General features: G+C 37.5%; 4 protein-coding genes across 4 annotated transcripts in view; 2 read left to right on the top strand and 2 right to left on the bottom strand.

Annotated features, from left to right (window-relative positions):
• LOC133324346 (protein phosphatase 1 regulatory subunit 14B) overlaps positions 1-17900 on the top strand; it is a 153504-nt gene that overhangs the window by 25866 nt on the left and 109738 nt on the right. The gene's annotated exons all lie outside the window — the stretch shown is intronic.
• On the bottom strand, positions 6303-7347 carry LOC133324341 (replication termination factor 2). Its single transcript, XM_061533187.1, has 2 exons — positions 7257-7347; positions 6303-7184 (listed from the first exon to the last, which is right to left on the bottom strand). The coding sequence occupies exons 1-2, from the start codon at positions 7323-7325 to the stop codon at positions 6318-6320; spliced, it is 936 nt and encodes a 311-aa protein (XP_061389171.1). The 5' UTR covers positions 7326-7347; the 3' UTR covers positions 6303-6317.
• LOC133324342 (nonsense-mediated mRNA decay factor SMG8) lies at positions 8421-14382 on the top strand. The gene is made up of 11 exons (XM_061533188.1): positions 8421-8470; positions 8534-8672; positions 8740-9014; positions 9071-9201; positions 9562-9827; positions 9888-10061; positions 10130-10231; positions 10289-10335; positions 11798-11897; positions 12063-13131; positions 14015-14382. Exons 1-11 carry the CDS (start codon positions 8421-8423, stop codon positions 14380-14382), a joined length of 2721 nt encoding a protein of 906 aa, XP_061389172.1.
• On the bottom strand, positions 14915-15235 carry LOC133324345 (protein dpy-30 homolog). Its single transcript, XM_061533191.1, has one exon. It carries the CDS (start codon positions 15233-15235, stop codon positions 14915-14917), a length of 321 nt encoding a protein of 106 aa, XP_061389175.1.

Raw genomic sequence — 17900 nt, 5'->3', positions numbered from 1 at the left:
TTTGTTGGGGAGGTTTCAAAAGGAGTGGACCCATGGGTCCCATATTCCTACTTGATCTTGAGGCTCGGTTAAGATAATAGGTTACTTAGTTCTCATTATATTGTAAAATTAATTTTTTTTCCACAATTTTTACCATTTTGTGTGGGTAATACCAGACAGAGTGGACGGAACTTGTACTAAGTTTGGAAGTAATAATAAGATGTGCAAAGTGTGGATGAAATCGATTATTCCCTTCGATACTTATCGTGCACACCAGCCGGACAACGGACGGACATTTGAAAATCGACTCTAAATTTTCTCTGAAACGGATTTGGCCCAAAGAAACATGGGGCCTAAAACCAATATTTCGACGAGGCTCATTTTTAACGTATACGAGGGTAGTTCGGAAAGTTCTTAGCCTAGCACAAAAAACGCGGTATAAATTAAAAAAAGTTAAATGTTTTGGAAACATCCATCTTTGTTATAAAAACATGTTAAATTTTGTTTCGATCTGGCAACTCTTTCATATAGAAACAGGTGTTCAAAGGCCTAAATGCGGGCTATATATAGTTCACATATAGTTCATTATCGAACCTTACAAAATGATTTACTTATGAAGGACTTACAGCCTGTTTTTGTAAAATTCAAAACGAACGAATTCGAGTGACTTACGACCAAACTTTTGTTTATGTAAACAAATATTTTTTGATTCAAAACAAAAATAAATGACATATTTTTCAAAAACAAGGAGTTTGGCAGTAAGTCACTCGAATTCGTTCGTTTAGAGTTTTAAAAACAGGCTGTAAATTCCGAGAAGTGAATAGTATATCCAGAGGAGTTGTTGACCTTTGATTTGGTACCAATTATAGTGATATATTTATTTGGATGTGAGAGTTATACTTAAATATTACAGGTGTAATATTTACAGGTGTAACCCATTACTTCACTGGGGGCGGAAATATGGAGCTGATATCTAGGATTTTTTAAGAAATTTTATTTTAGGTCAAGAACGACACCTATGGACCAAAAAAATTATTTTTCTAGTCTATCTAGAGGCCATAATTATAATTCAAACATTAAAATTTTACACGGGGAAGGGGATTTGGTCTACTATGGAGAATGACTACTTTTATTATGATCGGTCAATATTTAGCGGGTCAACGGGAACATATGATTCGAATAAGATGTCAGGGTTAGAAAGATGAGTTGATGATCTCTAATCAGTCAAGAGAGGGAACGTTTCGAAAAATATTGTACTGGAAAATAGACTTCAGTGGTAGACCGCTCACTGGTTTTATTATGTATTCTAATATAAATTGCTAATTGTATACATATTTGCAATTTAAAATATTCAAATTGTTTTTCATATTAAATACAATATCCTTTTTCACCTTATATACTCCCCTACAGATCACACATTCATTATGGCCTTACAACTTAATTCACATCATCTGCACACAAATCACAACAATAACATTAGCAACAACAACAACAGCAGCGTCAACATCAACACAGCAACAACAACAAATAATATTAATAAAAATGTAAGTCTTCCCCTTACAATAATACCCCTCACCGAAGATGTGCTACAGCGACAACAGGCTTCCGTAAAAACGGTGATAAAACAAAATACCCCCGACCTGACATTTCATTGTATGTGTTGTGAGGAGTATTTTGTTAATCCCTTTCATATGTATGAACATTTGAATACCAAACATGCTGATCTGCCAGTGCCACAAGAAGAGTCCGAAGAAGAGCTGGAGGATGGTAAAGATTATAGTTGGGTATTTGAACCGGTGTGTGAACTGGTGGCAGAGGATAGTGGTGGTGGTGGCGATGCAGAACAAAGGCAAAATGGTCAAGGAGTGATGGGAAACGGGGATGAAGATGATTCGTCTTCGTCAGATTCGGATTCAGATGATGATGACGACGATGATGATGATTCAAGTTCCACTTCAAGTTCGTCTTCATCAAGTTCCTCCTCGGATTCCAGTTCAAATTCTAATCCAACGCAGGATGAAACGACCCGTGATGCCCCCGAGTTGCAACAATTCAATGTGGAAGAGGAACAAACCACCATGGAGGGAATAGAAGAGGGTGCATATGAGGAGGTTGAGGCTGAGTCACAGTACTCATCGAATTCCCATAGTGGTGGGGGTTTGAATGGTATGGCCATAAATGTGGGTGAACAGAGGGAATCGGGTGCTTCAGTTCTGCTATTAAATCCTGCGGCGAATACCACAATTACCCCTGTGATACCTGCCGTGAAGAGGGGTCGAGGTCGTAGAAGTGCTGCCCAACAGGCAGCCATTGAAATGTCCTCCCTGATTAGTGGTGAGCCGAAGTGTTTCCAATGTAGCCACTGTGAGGCCTCCTTTCCCAGTGCTGGAGATTTGTCGAAGCATGTCCGCTGCCACATTAGCAATAAACCCTTCCAGTGTTCGATTTGTGAGAAAACCTTCACCCATATTGGTAGCTTGAATACGCACATACGGATCCACAGTGGAGAGAAGCCGTATAAATGTGAATTGTGCTCGAAGGCCTTCACACAGTCGAGTAGTCTTATGGTCCATGTCCGCTCCCATTCCATTAAGAAACCGCATCAGTGTCATTTGTGTGATAAGGGATTTGTGAATTCCACCTCGTTGGCGATTCACCTGAAAACCCATAGTACCGGTGAGGCACCACTCAGCTGCAGCGAATGTGATAAGACATTTAAACATGAATCGCAGCTTAAGGAACATATGCGGATGCATAGCCTATCGATGGTGTATCAGTGCTCCATATGTCGGCAGGCCTTTGCCACTTCATCGGAACTGGTGCAGCATATGAAATGCCATATGGGTGAGAAACCCTTCACCTGTTCCATTTGTGATCGTTCTTTTACCCAGTCCGGTAGCCTTAATATCCATATGCGAATCCATACTGGAGAGAAGCCCTTCGTTTGTAAATTTTGTAATAAATCCTTTACCCAGGCATCGAGTTTGAGTGTCCATTTGAAAATCCATTCAGGAGAGAAGCCATTCCCCTGTCACATATGTGGTAAGTCGTATAGTCAAGCGGCATACCTCAATAAGCATATCCAGAATCATATGGCGGAGGGTCAAAATGCGGGAGGAGGTGTTAATGGTGGTGGTGTGGTAATAAAAACGGAACCCAAGGGGGAAACCCTATTGTGTATTGTGTGTGGTGAACTGCACAAAGATTCCAATTCCTTGGCCCTGCATGTCACACAGAAGCATGCAGCCCTCTTGAATAATATGCGGGAAACGGAAAATCTGGAAATAAGTGAAGAGGAGCGTAGAAGGCAGGAGGAAATGTATATGCAACAGATTCAGGCCTTGATGATGTTGCAGCAACAACAGCAGATGATGATGAGACCTTCAGAGGGATTACCAAGTCCAGCAGCGGGAAATATGGAAAATGTGAATGGAACATCTTTGCAGACTCATGAAGAAGAGGTGGTGGAAAGTGAATCGGAAGATGAGGAGGAGGAGCAGCAACAACAAGAACTAAGAAATGCCGAAGGACAAGATCAGCAAAGGGAAGAAAGTGGTGGATCTGAAGTAGAAGAAGAAGAGGTAGATGATGGTAATGAGAGTCAGAATTTGGATCAAGATCAAAATCATCATGAAATGAGCTCCAATTACAACAGTGATAATGAATACAATAATGAAGAGCAGCAGCTGCTGCATCATGAACAGAATGGGGAGCAGGAGGAGCTGCAACAACAACAGGACAATCTCAATACTGAAAATCAATTAAATTATGAGAGTAATTTCAATGGGCCACAATTAAATTTCAATGAAAATCATATGGCCCCCACAGAGGAAGAGGAGGACTATGATGATGGAAATGATGATGATGAGGAGGAGGCCTCAAATTATAGTGATGGATCATCGGAAAGTGAGCCAGAAAATGACATACCCCAACAATACAATCAAGCTCCTCCTGAAGATCACGAAAACACATACTACAATAATGGAGGTCGCGGCAGTGATGAGAGGAGTAATGACTACTTTCAAACAAATGGCCTTACAACAATGCAGAATTTATCCGATACCGATGAGGGTGATGAATACACCGATGATGAAGATAACCACAACAATCCGAATGAAGATGATGATGATGTTGCTGATCTACAAAATCCCGTTATGTATAATAACAACATACAAAATGGCATGTCATCGCCCGTTACACATGGCCTACAACAAATGGAAACCGACCACCACGAGGATCTCAATCAAGAGGTTGATGATTTGGATCATGATATTGAAATGTCCGATTATCCATTTATTGATGATACAAAATTTGATTTTTATGATGATTATGCGGCCGAAGAAGAAGTTGAAACGGAAGAGTAAAAAAACACATCTACATATATATTTTTTAAGGTTTTCTTTTATAAGTATTTATTTTTTAATTACAAATTAATTTCTATCAGTATTGTGAAAAAAAAAACAACAAAATGTTCCACAAATATTCCAATTTTTTTAAATGGAATTTTTAATTTTTGTTTTTATTAAGGCTGCTATTTTTTAATTTTCCAAAAAAAAGTATACATTTTATTTTAAGTTTTTAAAATAAAAATATAAAACAGAAACAAAAAAGTATTGTAAATTTAAGCATAGTTTTTAAAAATAAAAAAAAGTATTTTGAAATAAAACTAAAAACTTGCCTTATTTTTCGGATTTTTTTTAAATAGAGAGATTACTTTGATTAAAAAAAAAACAGTTTAAAAAATCTCCCTATCCAACATTTTATTGTATGTGTTGTGAGGAATCCCTTTGTTAAAACCTTTCATATGTATGAACATCTCAATACCAAACATACTGATCTACCTGTTCCACAAGAAGAATCTGAAGAAGAGCTAGAGGATGATAACGATTATAGTTGGGTATTTGAACCGGTATGTGAGCTGGTGGCAAAGGATAGTGACCAGGATGGGGGATTGTTGTGATACAGAACAAAATAAAAAATAATAAAGGCTATATCCAAATATGGGCCTATATTAAAAATTTGTTGCGAACCAGTTTTTTACTATGAACCCGCAATGCAAAATTACAGGAAATTACAGTTAGGACCATCAATAATCCCGGTACCTTTATATGGGGGCTACATCTAAATATGGACCTATATTAAACATTTGTTGCGAACCAGTTTTTACGTGACAAAACCTAAAATTTGGGCTGAAACTTTATATGAGGGTTACATTTCGGAACATGCGAGACTAAATGCTGAATTATTTTTATTAAAAAGGATTTCTTCACAGCTGTTTTGGTCTTAGTCGGTACAGCATCCGCTTGGGTCGCCGATGTTTCGCAGACGCAATTCCTTCGGTAGAGTGTCATGGTAAAGATTCGGGCAGAGGTAGTCACTGCTCACAAGGAAGGTATTCCATAGAGACCTTGTAAGGTAGCCCCTCTCTCGTTTAGGAGTTCTTATTGGTTGGTTTACAGCGTTTGTGGCATTGGAGACAACATGTCAAGGTAGCAAAACCATCATAAGTCGAAAATTTTGTTTTTATTGTTTTGGGGCGTTGGGTGAGTGGAGGATCCGCGGTCGACTGGCAAAAGACTTGGGAACTAAATCTAATACTCATGGGCTTTTGGACGTCCCTCCCGCAATTGGGGTTCTTTGTGACATGCCTGAACTTACGCTTTTAGATTTTATAGAAAAGCCTAGGAGACTAAGTCACCGGCCACCCCATCGTCAGTCGAAGATTTTGTTTTGGTTTTTTTGCGGTTTTTAAATATCCTGAATCCATGGGCGTTGATAAAGTGGAAGACCTGAGTTCGATCATGGTGAGGATTTGGTAACTAAAAGGGCTTCGCACTATCCGCAACCTGGGAACGCGTCCGATAGCATGTGGCTTCAGTTCATGAGTATGTATATACTTAATAGCCCATCAATAACATCCACGAGCGTCGAAGTCCTTAAAAGGGCTGATGATTTTTTTTAATGGAGTCTATGTTAAAACATGGACCTATATTGAAGTTTTCTTTAAAATACCAAAAATGTATGTATTTGTACCCCCTACAAATACAAGTATAAGGGATATACCATTTCTTTATAAATACAAAAGATCCTAGAAAAAGTAGAGAGATCTATCGAAAATTCGAAAAAAAGACAGACGGACATAGCAAAATCGATATTAATTTTTTTCAACGCGAAAATTTCGAAGTATTGACTGCGAAATGAGAAATTTATTATGCATTCCACCTATATGGTGGAAAGTTCTAACTTCACATCTTTTCGGGCTGTTTGCGTCACATTTAGAAAATAAAAAAAAACTTATTTAAAAAAAAAATCAAAACTAAACTACATTAAAGCTAATGCTAGTTATAGAACGGATTATATGTAACCCAATGGGCACGATTTTGTTCCTTTTCGCTTTTGTGCGATGTAAACAATGACTTGAAAACATCACTGGCCTTGGGATCTTTGGCCACACTATAATCCGTTTTTAAACGTTTCAATTCAGGATCCTGCATTGCCTCGGAAGCGGCACCCAGACGTTTGGGATTTGCCACCAATTTGGATTTTACGCCATTTGTAGCCGCCTTAACTCCATTTGTGCCATTTGTACTACTTGCTGTTTTACTGGTCGATGGCACATCATCCTTATTCTCCTCTTTAACTGCCGCAGTTTCCGTACCCGTTACCTTCTCCTTATTTTCCTTTTTCTCCTTCTTACTGGCCTTCTTTTTGGCCAAACGCATTTCGATTTTAGCCTGCATTAATTCCATATCATCATCATTGCCATTCAATACGATGACATCCTCTACACCAAATGGTTGCTGACAAACGGGGCATGCTCCCGCTGAACTGCCCTTGATTTCTTTAAGTGCCCTCTCTGACATGACACAACCACAAGACCACATACCAACAAACCGAAATTTACCCGACATTTCCAGACCGGTTAATTTGCAAATATAGGGAGCATGACTTGTGTCCAAGAGTCCTTCGGTTTTCTCCGTTTCAGTATATGCTGGGTTGGGTGTCAAATTCAGTTGCTTGATATCTTTGAGATTTTTAATATGTTTCGCCACATCAGGCATGGTTTCTTTTTCCAGTAATCGTTCGATAACATTTTGTTTGGAATACAGCCGGCCGAGGCCACACATCACAATTGGTTCCTGTAGACGTTGCTGGGTTATGGCACAATGTCGCCAGCGGAATTCACGTTCGGAATCTTTATCTTTCTGCAAAATAAAACACAAAATGTTAAACAATTATTAATTTCATCATTCCATGGTACTTCCAATTATACATACCTGTTCGGGTTTTTTCTTCAGGCGCACTAATTCGTCACGTCTTGGTATAGTTCCACCATCACATCCCATGTTGAATTTTTTGTAAGATAAACAATTTGTTTAAACTTTTTCTTTATTTTTAAATTATTTTTCTATATCGTGAGTCGTCTTTCGCTCAATCTACAACACACAGCTCACTAAAATTAAAATCGTTCCTCCATACACGAATAGAAGAGAAAGTAGAAAATACATAATAAAAAGGGAACTCAAAACAAAATGGCCGAGAAATACCAATATTTACGAATGAGGTGTGATGCACACGAGGCATTTAGGGATCTAAAATATCGACCAATTTCAACGTGCGAAGTTTCACAATTTACAGCTTTTATGTGCATCACATGAGCAGCTGGAGATGTCCAGTTGAAAACCCGAAGAATTCGCAAATATTTATTTAAAATAGAGCTCTGAAATTTTGCACAGGTATTGCTGTTTTTGGCTTAACTCTAGATTAGTAAATACAATCAGATTTTTCTGAAATTCTTTCCAGAGGTAGGTATTTTTACCCTAATTATGGGGATATATTTCTTCTTGGGGAACGTAGCCGGTTACCAAGTTATTTGACCCGGAAGTTCGGGTATCCGGTTATATCCGGTTCTACGAATGTGTCTACGCGACAGAATTTCCCTGTTTTTGTAGGGTTCAAAGGCCCATATATTTTGATCCATAACAGATACAGACACATATCGCAAAAATGCCAAACCCAATTTGCTATTGTCAACAATTTTATATTAGGACCACAACTTTATCAGGAATTCATTTGGACCAAGAAGATCGTTAGTGTGCGAAAGAGGCTACCCTTACAAGGTCTCTTGCATTAGCGGGAATTTTGGCGATTATATTCAGCCAGCGATTTTTCTCCATTTCTCGTTTTAAAAATTCTTCCTCTTTTCCTATTTCCATGTTTTTCTTTGAATTGGCCTAGTTGCCTTGTGTCTCAAGTCTGTTTAGTGCAATGTGATTTCATAGCAACCACCTTTTGTATGTATCGATATGAATGTAAACAAAATCACCTGTTGTAAACAATTCTCGGAGGAGTTGACTTCACATTTAAAAAGCGGTCACTTCTTCAGGTTACTTGAAATACAACGTTCCGGTACAAAACAAAGGAGCTCACATCAACCAAATATGCCGGAACATTTACATTGGTCATATCCGGATATACCGGAAGAATTTAAGTAAATATATTTTCATTTAAAAAAAAGGACAGCAATATTTTTATATCTCTCATATTTCCTTAGTAAGATACTCTTCCAAGATGACAAAAAGATAGTGGTTGTTGGAGTTATTGGTAAATCTGCATTTCCGGATTGCAATAAAATGGCTGCATTAGATGTACTGGGTTGCCATCCAAGTATTTTGAAACATGAACCCCAGGAGGTAATGTAGAGGGTATTATTGTTCTTTATTTGTTATCTAGAAATTAATCGTGTTTTTCTTTTCATAGGGTCAAATTCAATTTTATTACAATTCACTGGAATCAATTTTGTATTTGCATTTTGAGACATCCTACGATTCAGCATGTATGCAAAAAATGCTATTAGAAGATTTGGAAAATCAAAAATTTGAAGATTTCTTAACATTCAATCAGAAGGTGCGTAGCCGCTTTGCCCGCATGTTCCTGTTTGCCACACAGGTTTGTCATTTAATTGTTTTCGTGGAGCTGAGTGTTACCTTTGATGCCTCACTGCTGGGTGTCTTCAAGGCACTCAAGATAATAAGGTAGGGAAGGAATTGGGAAATCATAAATCATGACTTAATTTTGTGTTGTTTTACAGGGACCGTCATGTCTTGAAATTTTTTCCAAAGCTGCTAAAGAATTCCAATACTGGATTTATTTTGGGTAAACCGTCACGCCTGTGTTCACCGCGTGTTATATTTTTATTTGAAAATTTACCCGATGGTCATGGTGGGTATAATGAGAGATAGTTTGAAGTTTTTATACCCTACACAACTATGTTCTAAGGGGGTTATGAGTTTAGGTGGCCCCAAAAGTTAGAAATGCTACGAAATATCGCCATTAAGAAGTAGATTTTTTAAATAATAATTTTTCGGAGGTCCATTATGACGTAGATTTTTAAAAAAATAGTTTTTTCTGGACCAATATGGCATAGATTTTTAAAAGATTTTTTCGGGGCCTCCACAAAGCGTAGATTTTTTAAAGAATATTTAATTGTTGTGTAGGGTATCATATGGTCGGTCCTGTCCGACTAAACGCTGCTCCGGTCAGTAGTTTACTTCTGTATTTATTTAATTTTTTGTTTTGTAGAAAAAACCAAAGATGCAATTTCTAAATTTGAATTCGATGTTGAAGATAATATTTACAAAATGCTACGCAATGAATTTATTGTGGTGAATAACAGCAATAATTCTCTATTTTCAATACCGGTCAATCTGCGTTTTGTCTATTACAATTTAAATGAAAAGCTACGTGAAGATCCTTTGTTAAAATCTGTAAATTTATTACAAGATTTGTTGCACAAACCAACTTTTACCCAAGATGATGATGAGGAGGAGGATTTACTGCCCTATAAGGTACGTTGAGATCCGAAGATATATAAATAAATTTCTTCATAATTGTGTGTTTGATTTTAGGGCTTTGGAAAACCTCTATCATTTCCCAATGTTCCCACAAAATCCGAATCCTCCGAGGATTTATATGTGAAAAATCGCAAATTTTTCGATTTACTCAAGGATCATGTGGAACAGGCTTTCAAAACGGGGTTCAATGATAATCTCACCAAATTCAAGGGTAAACATCATTTTGTGGTATGTGTCCTGAGGAAATTTTTTGTGTTTTTGTATGTTTTTAATTTAGTAATTGTATGTTATTTCAGCTTCTGAACTTCAAATCATGGTATGAAATATTTAAAATGTTACATAAATTATTCGTTGAAAATCCCGATAATGTCGATTTTGAGGCCAATGATCCGGATTATGTAAGCACTCATAATTTTTTTCTTTGAAAATATTTTTTTCACTTATTTTAATTTCAGAAATCGTATTTGGAAAACTTTGATAAAATCTTAAATTATGATAGCGAGTAAGTAGACGAGGTCGAAGTCTAGTTTAGGTTCTTGACCCATACCATTTTCTGAGAGTTTTCCAATCACCGCTTTAGGCAGCTGCCCATCCCTTAAAATCCTTAAATGGAATTTTCGGAAAATTGTCACTACTGCTGGCACACGCTATATATCTGCTGTAGGAATACCCGCAGTAAGACCAAACTTCCCATTAGAGGCGACAGTATTAGCCAATGAACGTAACGATCTTCGCCGCACAACCATTGGGTGAGAATATAGAAAATACCAGTCACTAGCCATGATCGAATTGTCAGATAATCTATTATATGGACAATGGTCGTATGTGGAATTCTGAAACAGAAATTCGAAGACTTCCATTGTGAAATAGGCAGTTCTTTCAAGGAGGTGTAATTTTTCCGCAACTGCTAAACCTCAACTTTAACGACATTCCGCAATCAACAGACGGCATATAGATCCTAATGGATGCGAATGATTATAAGATCAAGGTATCCGGTTCCATGTAGGTCTACAATACTGATTTCCTGAGTTTCTTTCATCTGAGGTATATAAAAAATCGTTGCCACTAAATCAATTCGAAGATTCCGGTCACTAATGAGCTCAAGATGTTGAGTTTAATGTTCGACACCCCTCTCAAGTCGGAAGTCAGTGTTATATGTAATAACATGAGTGGCCCACAAAGAGACCTTGACTTATTATAAAGCAAATAGGTTGGTCAGTGGTAAGCTATGCTCCACCAGTGTGGAGTGGTTTTCTATGAGGCAGAAGACATTCGTGAGGTCTGATGTATAAAGACAACTTTGGAGAGGTCTTTCCTGTACAAATTTTGGAGTGATCTTCTATAGACATAAGACGTACTATAGAGTGGGGGTATTTTATTGAAGAAAACCTTTGAGAAGACGTCAATAGACAGAATACCGTAGATAGGACTATAGACATAATTTATTGGAGTGGACAGAAGGCATTCAAGAGGTCTTCTACATAAGAAAATTTTCTAGAGGCCTTTATGGTCAGATTTCTCAAGATCTTCGAGTGGTCTTCTACAGACATACATATAACATTCTAGGGGTTTTCAGTAGGCATAGGGTTTTCTATTGAAGATAACCTTTGAGAAGAATTCATTCTACATATCTTCTATTGTAGATATGAGTCTTTCGAGTGGTATTCTATAGACCGAAGACATTTGAGAGGTCTTCTATATGAAGAAAACTTTAGAGGCAGATTTTCCAATTTTAGAGACAGAACTTCTTCGAAAAAAATTAAATATATGTTTCAAAATTATTTGTGTCCTGACATTAACCTAGGCATGTTCCTAACTTCAATGTGTATGATCTGATATCGGTAATGTAGAAATGTTTTGTAACCTCCTTTCACCGACAATTAGATTCGGGTTGAGTACCTGAACTAGACTTTAATTTTCATATTTCCCGTAATTCCAAAAAAATAATTTCAATCATTTTATAGATTTTTTAAAGCCTGCTGTGATATTGGACTTCAAAAAGCCTTCGCAATGTATAACAATCCTACTTTGACATATTACAGTGCAGCTGTACACAAGAAATTGGTAAGTTCCAAAAAACGGATAGAAGATTGGGAATACCTCATGAAAATTTGGGGTGAAATGAGACATATGAGAAAGTCAGAAGAATAACTTGGCACCCTTCTGTAAAAAAATCGGAGTTTCTTTAAGATTTTCTAATTTATTTTTGCTCTTCTCTCCAATCTCCAGGTCGAAGAAGCTGTGGCTTTGTATATGAAATACGCTCGTGGCAATGACAAGACAACAAATGAGCTTAAACTTCGTGAAATGTGTGAGGCGTGTTGGCGAAATGGCAAGGAGCAATGTGAATATCCCAGTTTGAGAGGTAATCCATGTGCTAGACCAAAACATATTGCCAAAGATCCTACGGAGCATTCCAGTGGCTTAATATTTATATCAGCTTGTAATTGTGGTAAACTGCAGGGACGGCGTGAAGATCCCTATAGTACGCGACATGCGAACTATGAATTTTATGAATATATGGCGAGTAATTGTAATCTATGTGCCAAAGTGAAGCGAATCAATTTTGCCGTCTTTGAACCTTCGATAAATGATTATCGGGCGGCAGAATTTGAGCGGGGATTTCCTAAATTACCCATGCGTAAAAATCAAGATCTACAAGATGAACATTCAATGCACCACGCCTATTCAGATGATGAAGAAGAACAATTTCCCATAAATAATTCACAACCTTTGGCGGCATCACAGAGGACTCTTACCAATCTAAGCCTCTCCACGTCGATTGATAAAATGAATAAAATCGATAAAGATCAAGATAATGAAGATGATGATGGTGATGAGGAGAATAGTTCAGATGAATCCTTGAATGAACTAATTCTCAAGGTAAAAGAAACGGATGCCCTAAATGAAGAGGAAACCACAGAGCGTACAATTTATCGCCAGCCATCTACAACAGAATATTTACCCGGTATGATGCATACCCAAAGTCCTGTGGGATTATTACCACAATTTCCCAGCTGGTCATTGTGTTGTGTTGGCGCTAGTTCTGTTTATAGTCACAATCATGGTTTGCAAGAACATTTCCAATCGGGTTTTTTGTCAGGTTCAAATTTCCTTTTACCCTGGGATGTTCAAGTGCGTTTGGAACATTCAGCCCAATGGGCATATGAAAAGACCCGCTATCGTAAAATGGGTGAAGTTTTTGTATTGAAAATATTCGTTGGCTTTGAGTACGAATGTCCGAGGGGTCATCGTTTTATGATGTCGGCACCGGATAAGATTCTGAGAGGTGGATCAGGTGAGTACCTTTAATTGTAATTTTAAATATTCTCCGGGAAAGGTATTGTGTGTAGATAGGGGACCTGTCTATGAATTGAAAAGTTCCCTGTTTATAAAGTCGGCCATCGAGAGATCTTCTGATGCTGGAGCCTTCGCACCCTCAGACTCGAACTCTTCAAGGTCAGACATCAAAGACATATCCTCAGGATCTCTCTTTTGCCTCTAGTCCTGTTACTCTCGACGAAACTACTGTGATTAGCACTACGGTGACAAACACGGTAGTGGCTGCGACGTCTAAGCCCTCAGTACCTCCCAAGTGTAAACTGAGTACTGAGACATCTCAGACACCAGCATCCACGAAGACGGAGGGTAAGGGACTGTCGAAGTCAGTCCGACGGAGAGCCCGTAAAAGGCCTCCCTGAAGGATGATAAGACACAACCTCCCTCATCATGAAAATCCTGACGACCTTGTTCGAAAGAAGTCTGCCTATGACGGGCGGCGTTCCCGAAGATAAAACCCAAGCAGGTAATGCATCGGCAACACTTCACATGCATTCTCAATCCACACTGGAACTGCATAGCTATCCACTGACCAGTATATTGCTTAATAGTTTGTTAACAAGGTCTCCTTGTCTGCACCAAAGTGTGTGCCGCCTGACAGCGACTTGAAAATGTTGTCGAATATTACTTCCTAGGATATAGCCCACTTTGGGGAACTCCTCGTTTCACTCTACAGGTCTCCGGTATGTTGAAGTTCTTTACCGAATATTCCATTATTACTTTTGTACTTCGTTTTCTCAGAGTACAAAAAATCTCCAGGCAGAAAATTTATAATTTTTTTACAATGGTCGGCCCTACCGAATTTAATACCATTCTTTATTGTTTTTCTTCATTCTTTTTAGGAATTCTTCGTGACAGTGGCAGCAAGGTTGTCTACAACAATATGCCCCTCTACTTCCCATGCCCCTGTCGAACGAAAAAATTCGATGTTGCCCAGCTGATGCGTATTCATGTTGTAACGCCAAAAGCTCCCGTCAATGTTTCATTAGATCCAAAAGTACGCACCGGTGATGGAGATTATGTTTTTGTATTGGGTTGTGAACCGAAATTGACACAAAGCGCATATTGGATGTTACGTCTTCCGTATATCTATGAAGGTGATGATGGTCCCATACCAACGCCAACGGAAATAACAGCTGCAAATGCTTTGAATTATGGTTGCTTAATGGCTGGCATGTTCGGAGTTAGTGAAGTTGAGGCCGATGAATAAGACTTGAATAATTTAAAGTTGTGTAAAATGAGAAATTAATAAAAAAAGATAACATTGAAGAAAACATATTTTAATGCTTCCAATTTCAATTTGAAATTACACGGGCACGTGTCCTAAAGAAAGTCAGTTGATAGCAGAGTTATAATACGCTTCTTAGTGTTTCTACATTATTTGTATTTTTATTATAAGTTTTATATTCATAGGTCTTTTGTGTTTTTTACTACTAAACAAACATAAAGGTATGTATATATAGTCTAAGAGGGAATGAAGATGTGGTTGTTTAATTTGTTCCAACATATAAACATCTGCATCCTCCCTATTCATTTGTGTTACTGATTTGTCGGTACGGCAATTTGTTATTATCTTATTCTTCCCAAACAATGGTAACGACCACCATTCACAAAAATAGAGAAAAATATCTTAGATCTATTCAAACAGAAATTACATTCAATTTTAGGTATGTGTTGTGTTCTTCAGTTCTGCAGGTGCTGCTTCTTTTTTTTAGACTAGTTGCAATCTGACGATCTGATTTTTATACATTTTCCGGTATAGCTTCTTCACAGCGATTTTTATTCTTCAGTAGATATGAGGCAAGGAAACTAATTGGATCTGGTGGCCGTTCGCGTGCCAATGTCTGTAGACCGTGCAGTAAAATGGGTGCCACAGTTTGATCCAAATATTGTCGCGTGGGTAAGGAATTTAAATCGGCCCTGGGTTTCTTTTGTTGTGCATTATTGCCGGTATTCGTATTATTGGCATTTGTTTGGTTATTCGCATTACTATTTCCAGTTAATTGTGGTTCGGCAGGCGGTGCAGCAGCATTTTGATTGTTTTGACCAGCTTCCTTGTCCATAATCGTGTTTTGATGCCGTTTTTGTTTTACTAAATTAATGTAGCTATATATTAATTATTAGAAATACTTTTTATTTTGTAAAATTTCTATTTACTTCGTTAATTATATTGTATTTCAATGTTTTCCTTCAGGTTAGCTTTTTCCAAAATAATCAAAAAAATATATAATTATTGTTTTAAAAAATCGGCAATCGAACAATTTGAATTATCGGAATACTATTCGATTATTTGCAGACGACATCTGGCACATTTTGTTATTGTGAATTATTTACGATTAGCCACTATTTAGACAGGGGAATTTTGTTGACAAGGATAAATACAGCTTTACGTTATGATTTGTTATTTTATCAAAATTAATAAGAAACTTGTAGACTATACCACTGTAAAATTCTGCCACTATGATTTTATCCTCTGAGATTATTGAAACTGAGGTTGGAAAATTTGGATATAAACATGTCCGTTGATAATACTTGGTTCTTTATTGAGCATTTATAGGAAATAGTTTTTTCAATAGTAATAATGAATGCCAAACTACAATCTCTTTATGTTGTTATATTCGGCATAAGAAGGCCTACTTATGGTAAAAAATTTCAAAAGGGTCTGAGAGGTGCATTTGTTCCCAAACTATTCCCGTATCATAGGCTGGGTTAACTATATGCTAAGGAATAGATGGATTAGCTATAGCATACATGAAAAAATAGGCAAGGGAACACCACAGGGATTTTGTCACCGCTCTTGTGGGTAACTACCATAAATGGACTCTTAAGGAACTTAACCGATGAAGAATTTGAACCATTCTGTTATGCAAATGACTTTATAATACTTCTTTGGGCAAAGACTCCTAACTTACTATGCAGGAAAGCCGAAATGGTGCTAAAAATCGCATACGATATGGCTAAAACCGGGCAAAACGGAGATATGTCTTTTTACTAGAAAGACAAAAATAGGTCGATATGAAGAGCCCATCTTTCAAAATAAAGATGGATCTAGATAAAGATGCTACCTGGTGGCTCTTACATATCACTGCACGATCTTACAGGCGGAGGTTCAAGCCATAACAGAGTGTCTTATCTGGATAAGTTCAAACCAAGGACAAAAAACAATAAGTAATACTACGTATAGCAAACAAGCTATAAAGGCAATATCTTACTTACTTAGCTGGCTTGTTACAGAACGGTTGTTCCATAAGCCGAGCTTAAAACTTAAAGCGCGTAATCTTGTGCGCAAGTCCACCAACAAGCTATAAAGGCAATATCTTCCGAAACAGTAAAATCCAAAACTGTACTGGAATGTATAAATAACATTAATGATTTCTCACAACAAGGACCTGTGCGAATTATATGAGTACCGGGAAGGAATCATAGGCAAAGAGATAGCAAATCAACTAGCCAGGAGTGCTACAGCACTACCCAAAATAGATGCGAATACCGCCAAAACCTTTAGCGAAACACACCAAGAAATGAGGAAATGGGCGAATGAGACCCACAAAACCCTTTGGGAAAATGAGGGAACAGGAAAAATCACCAAAATCTTATGGGGTGACCCAAGTGAATACAAAACTAAGCAAATCCTAACGCTAAATAAAAAAGAAAAGAGCCGACTGACGGGTATTCTGACGGGACACCTCAGCCTAAAGGCAAATCTACTCAAGATTGGATGCAAAGGTAGCAGCATTTGCATAGCGTGTGGGGAAGGAAGACAGTGAAACGCTGGAACATTTCCACTCATTGACACTCTTCACGGACTAACCGATCTGAGGGGGTGTGAATGGAAAAGACTGAAGGAGTTAAAAAAAAACACGTAATTCCCAGATTCATAGGACATGTTTCTCCGGTGGCCTCAATTGGCTTATGTGTATGTCCCTCTAATTTGGACATGTGGTGGTATCATCCACCCCTCTAACCATTCGCCTAAATGAGCACAACCATTTTTTGTTCAGCAGTAATAGGGAATGCCAAACTACAACCTCTTCTACAAAGCCATATAAACCGTGAAGACTTGACAAAATGTGTTTGGAGAAAATAGTTAAATAGAAAGCTTCTGGCATAACAGAGGCAAGTTAAGAATAAAAACGTCAATAAGCGAAAATGTAAATGAAAATGTCCTTTTCTTTTCGACAAAAAATCCGAAAACAAAATGTCAGCCTACTCGGAATATGATTCTTAAATAAAAAAAATACCAGAAGTTATTTTTATATAGGTCTATACCAATTTTTAATCATGTCCGAAAATACCACTCTGTCAAAATTTTGAATATCCTATAAAGTGTATTGAGTATTCAGTTTGATCCAAACTTTATAAATGTTAATATTTATAATATTAATATTCTGATAGAATTCCGTAATATGTGCATGCACAAAAATGACATCGTCAACAAAGACTCAAAGTTGTCGATAATTGATCGGCTTGTGTTCTTCTGCTCACTACACTTCAGAAGCCTTAAAACACAAGCCTTTATGCGAAATACGGTAAAATAACGTTTGTGTAATTGGCAATTACTAAGAATGACGAGGAATGATAAAACTTAATGATAAACGTTTCTTCAGGGGTAACAATTATGAGACCATCTGCAGGGGTAACAATTATGAGACCATCATTATATACAAAAATGTACATATCAATAGAAATGTATTTAAAAACCATTTAGAATTTAAAACCAAACAGACC

This window comes from Musca vetustissima, unplaced genomic scaffold, assembly GCF_032173495.1.
Source record: "Musca vetustissima isolate MV318-11 ecotype Yass unplaced genomic scaffold, APGP_CSIRO_Mvet_v1 utg39023, whole genome shotgun sequence".
NCBI lineage: Eukaryota > Metazoa > Arthropoda > Insecta > Diptera > Muscidae > Musca > Musca vetustissima.
The sequence above is the reverse complement of the archived record's forward strand: the minus strand, read 5'-3'. Positions and strand labels throughout refer to the sequence as shown.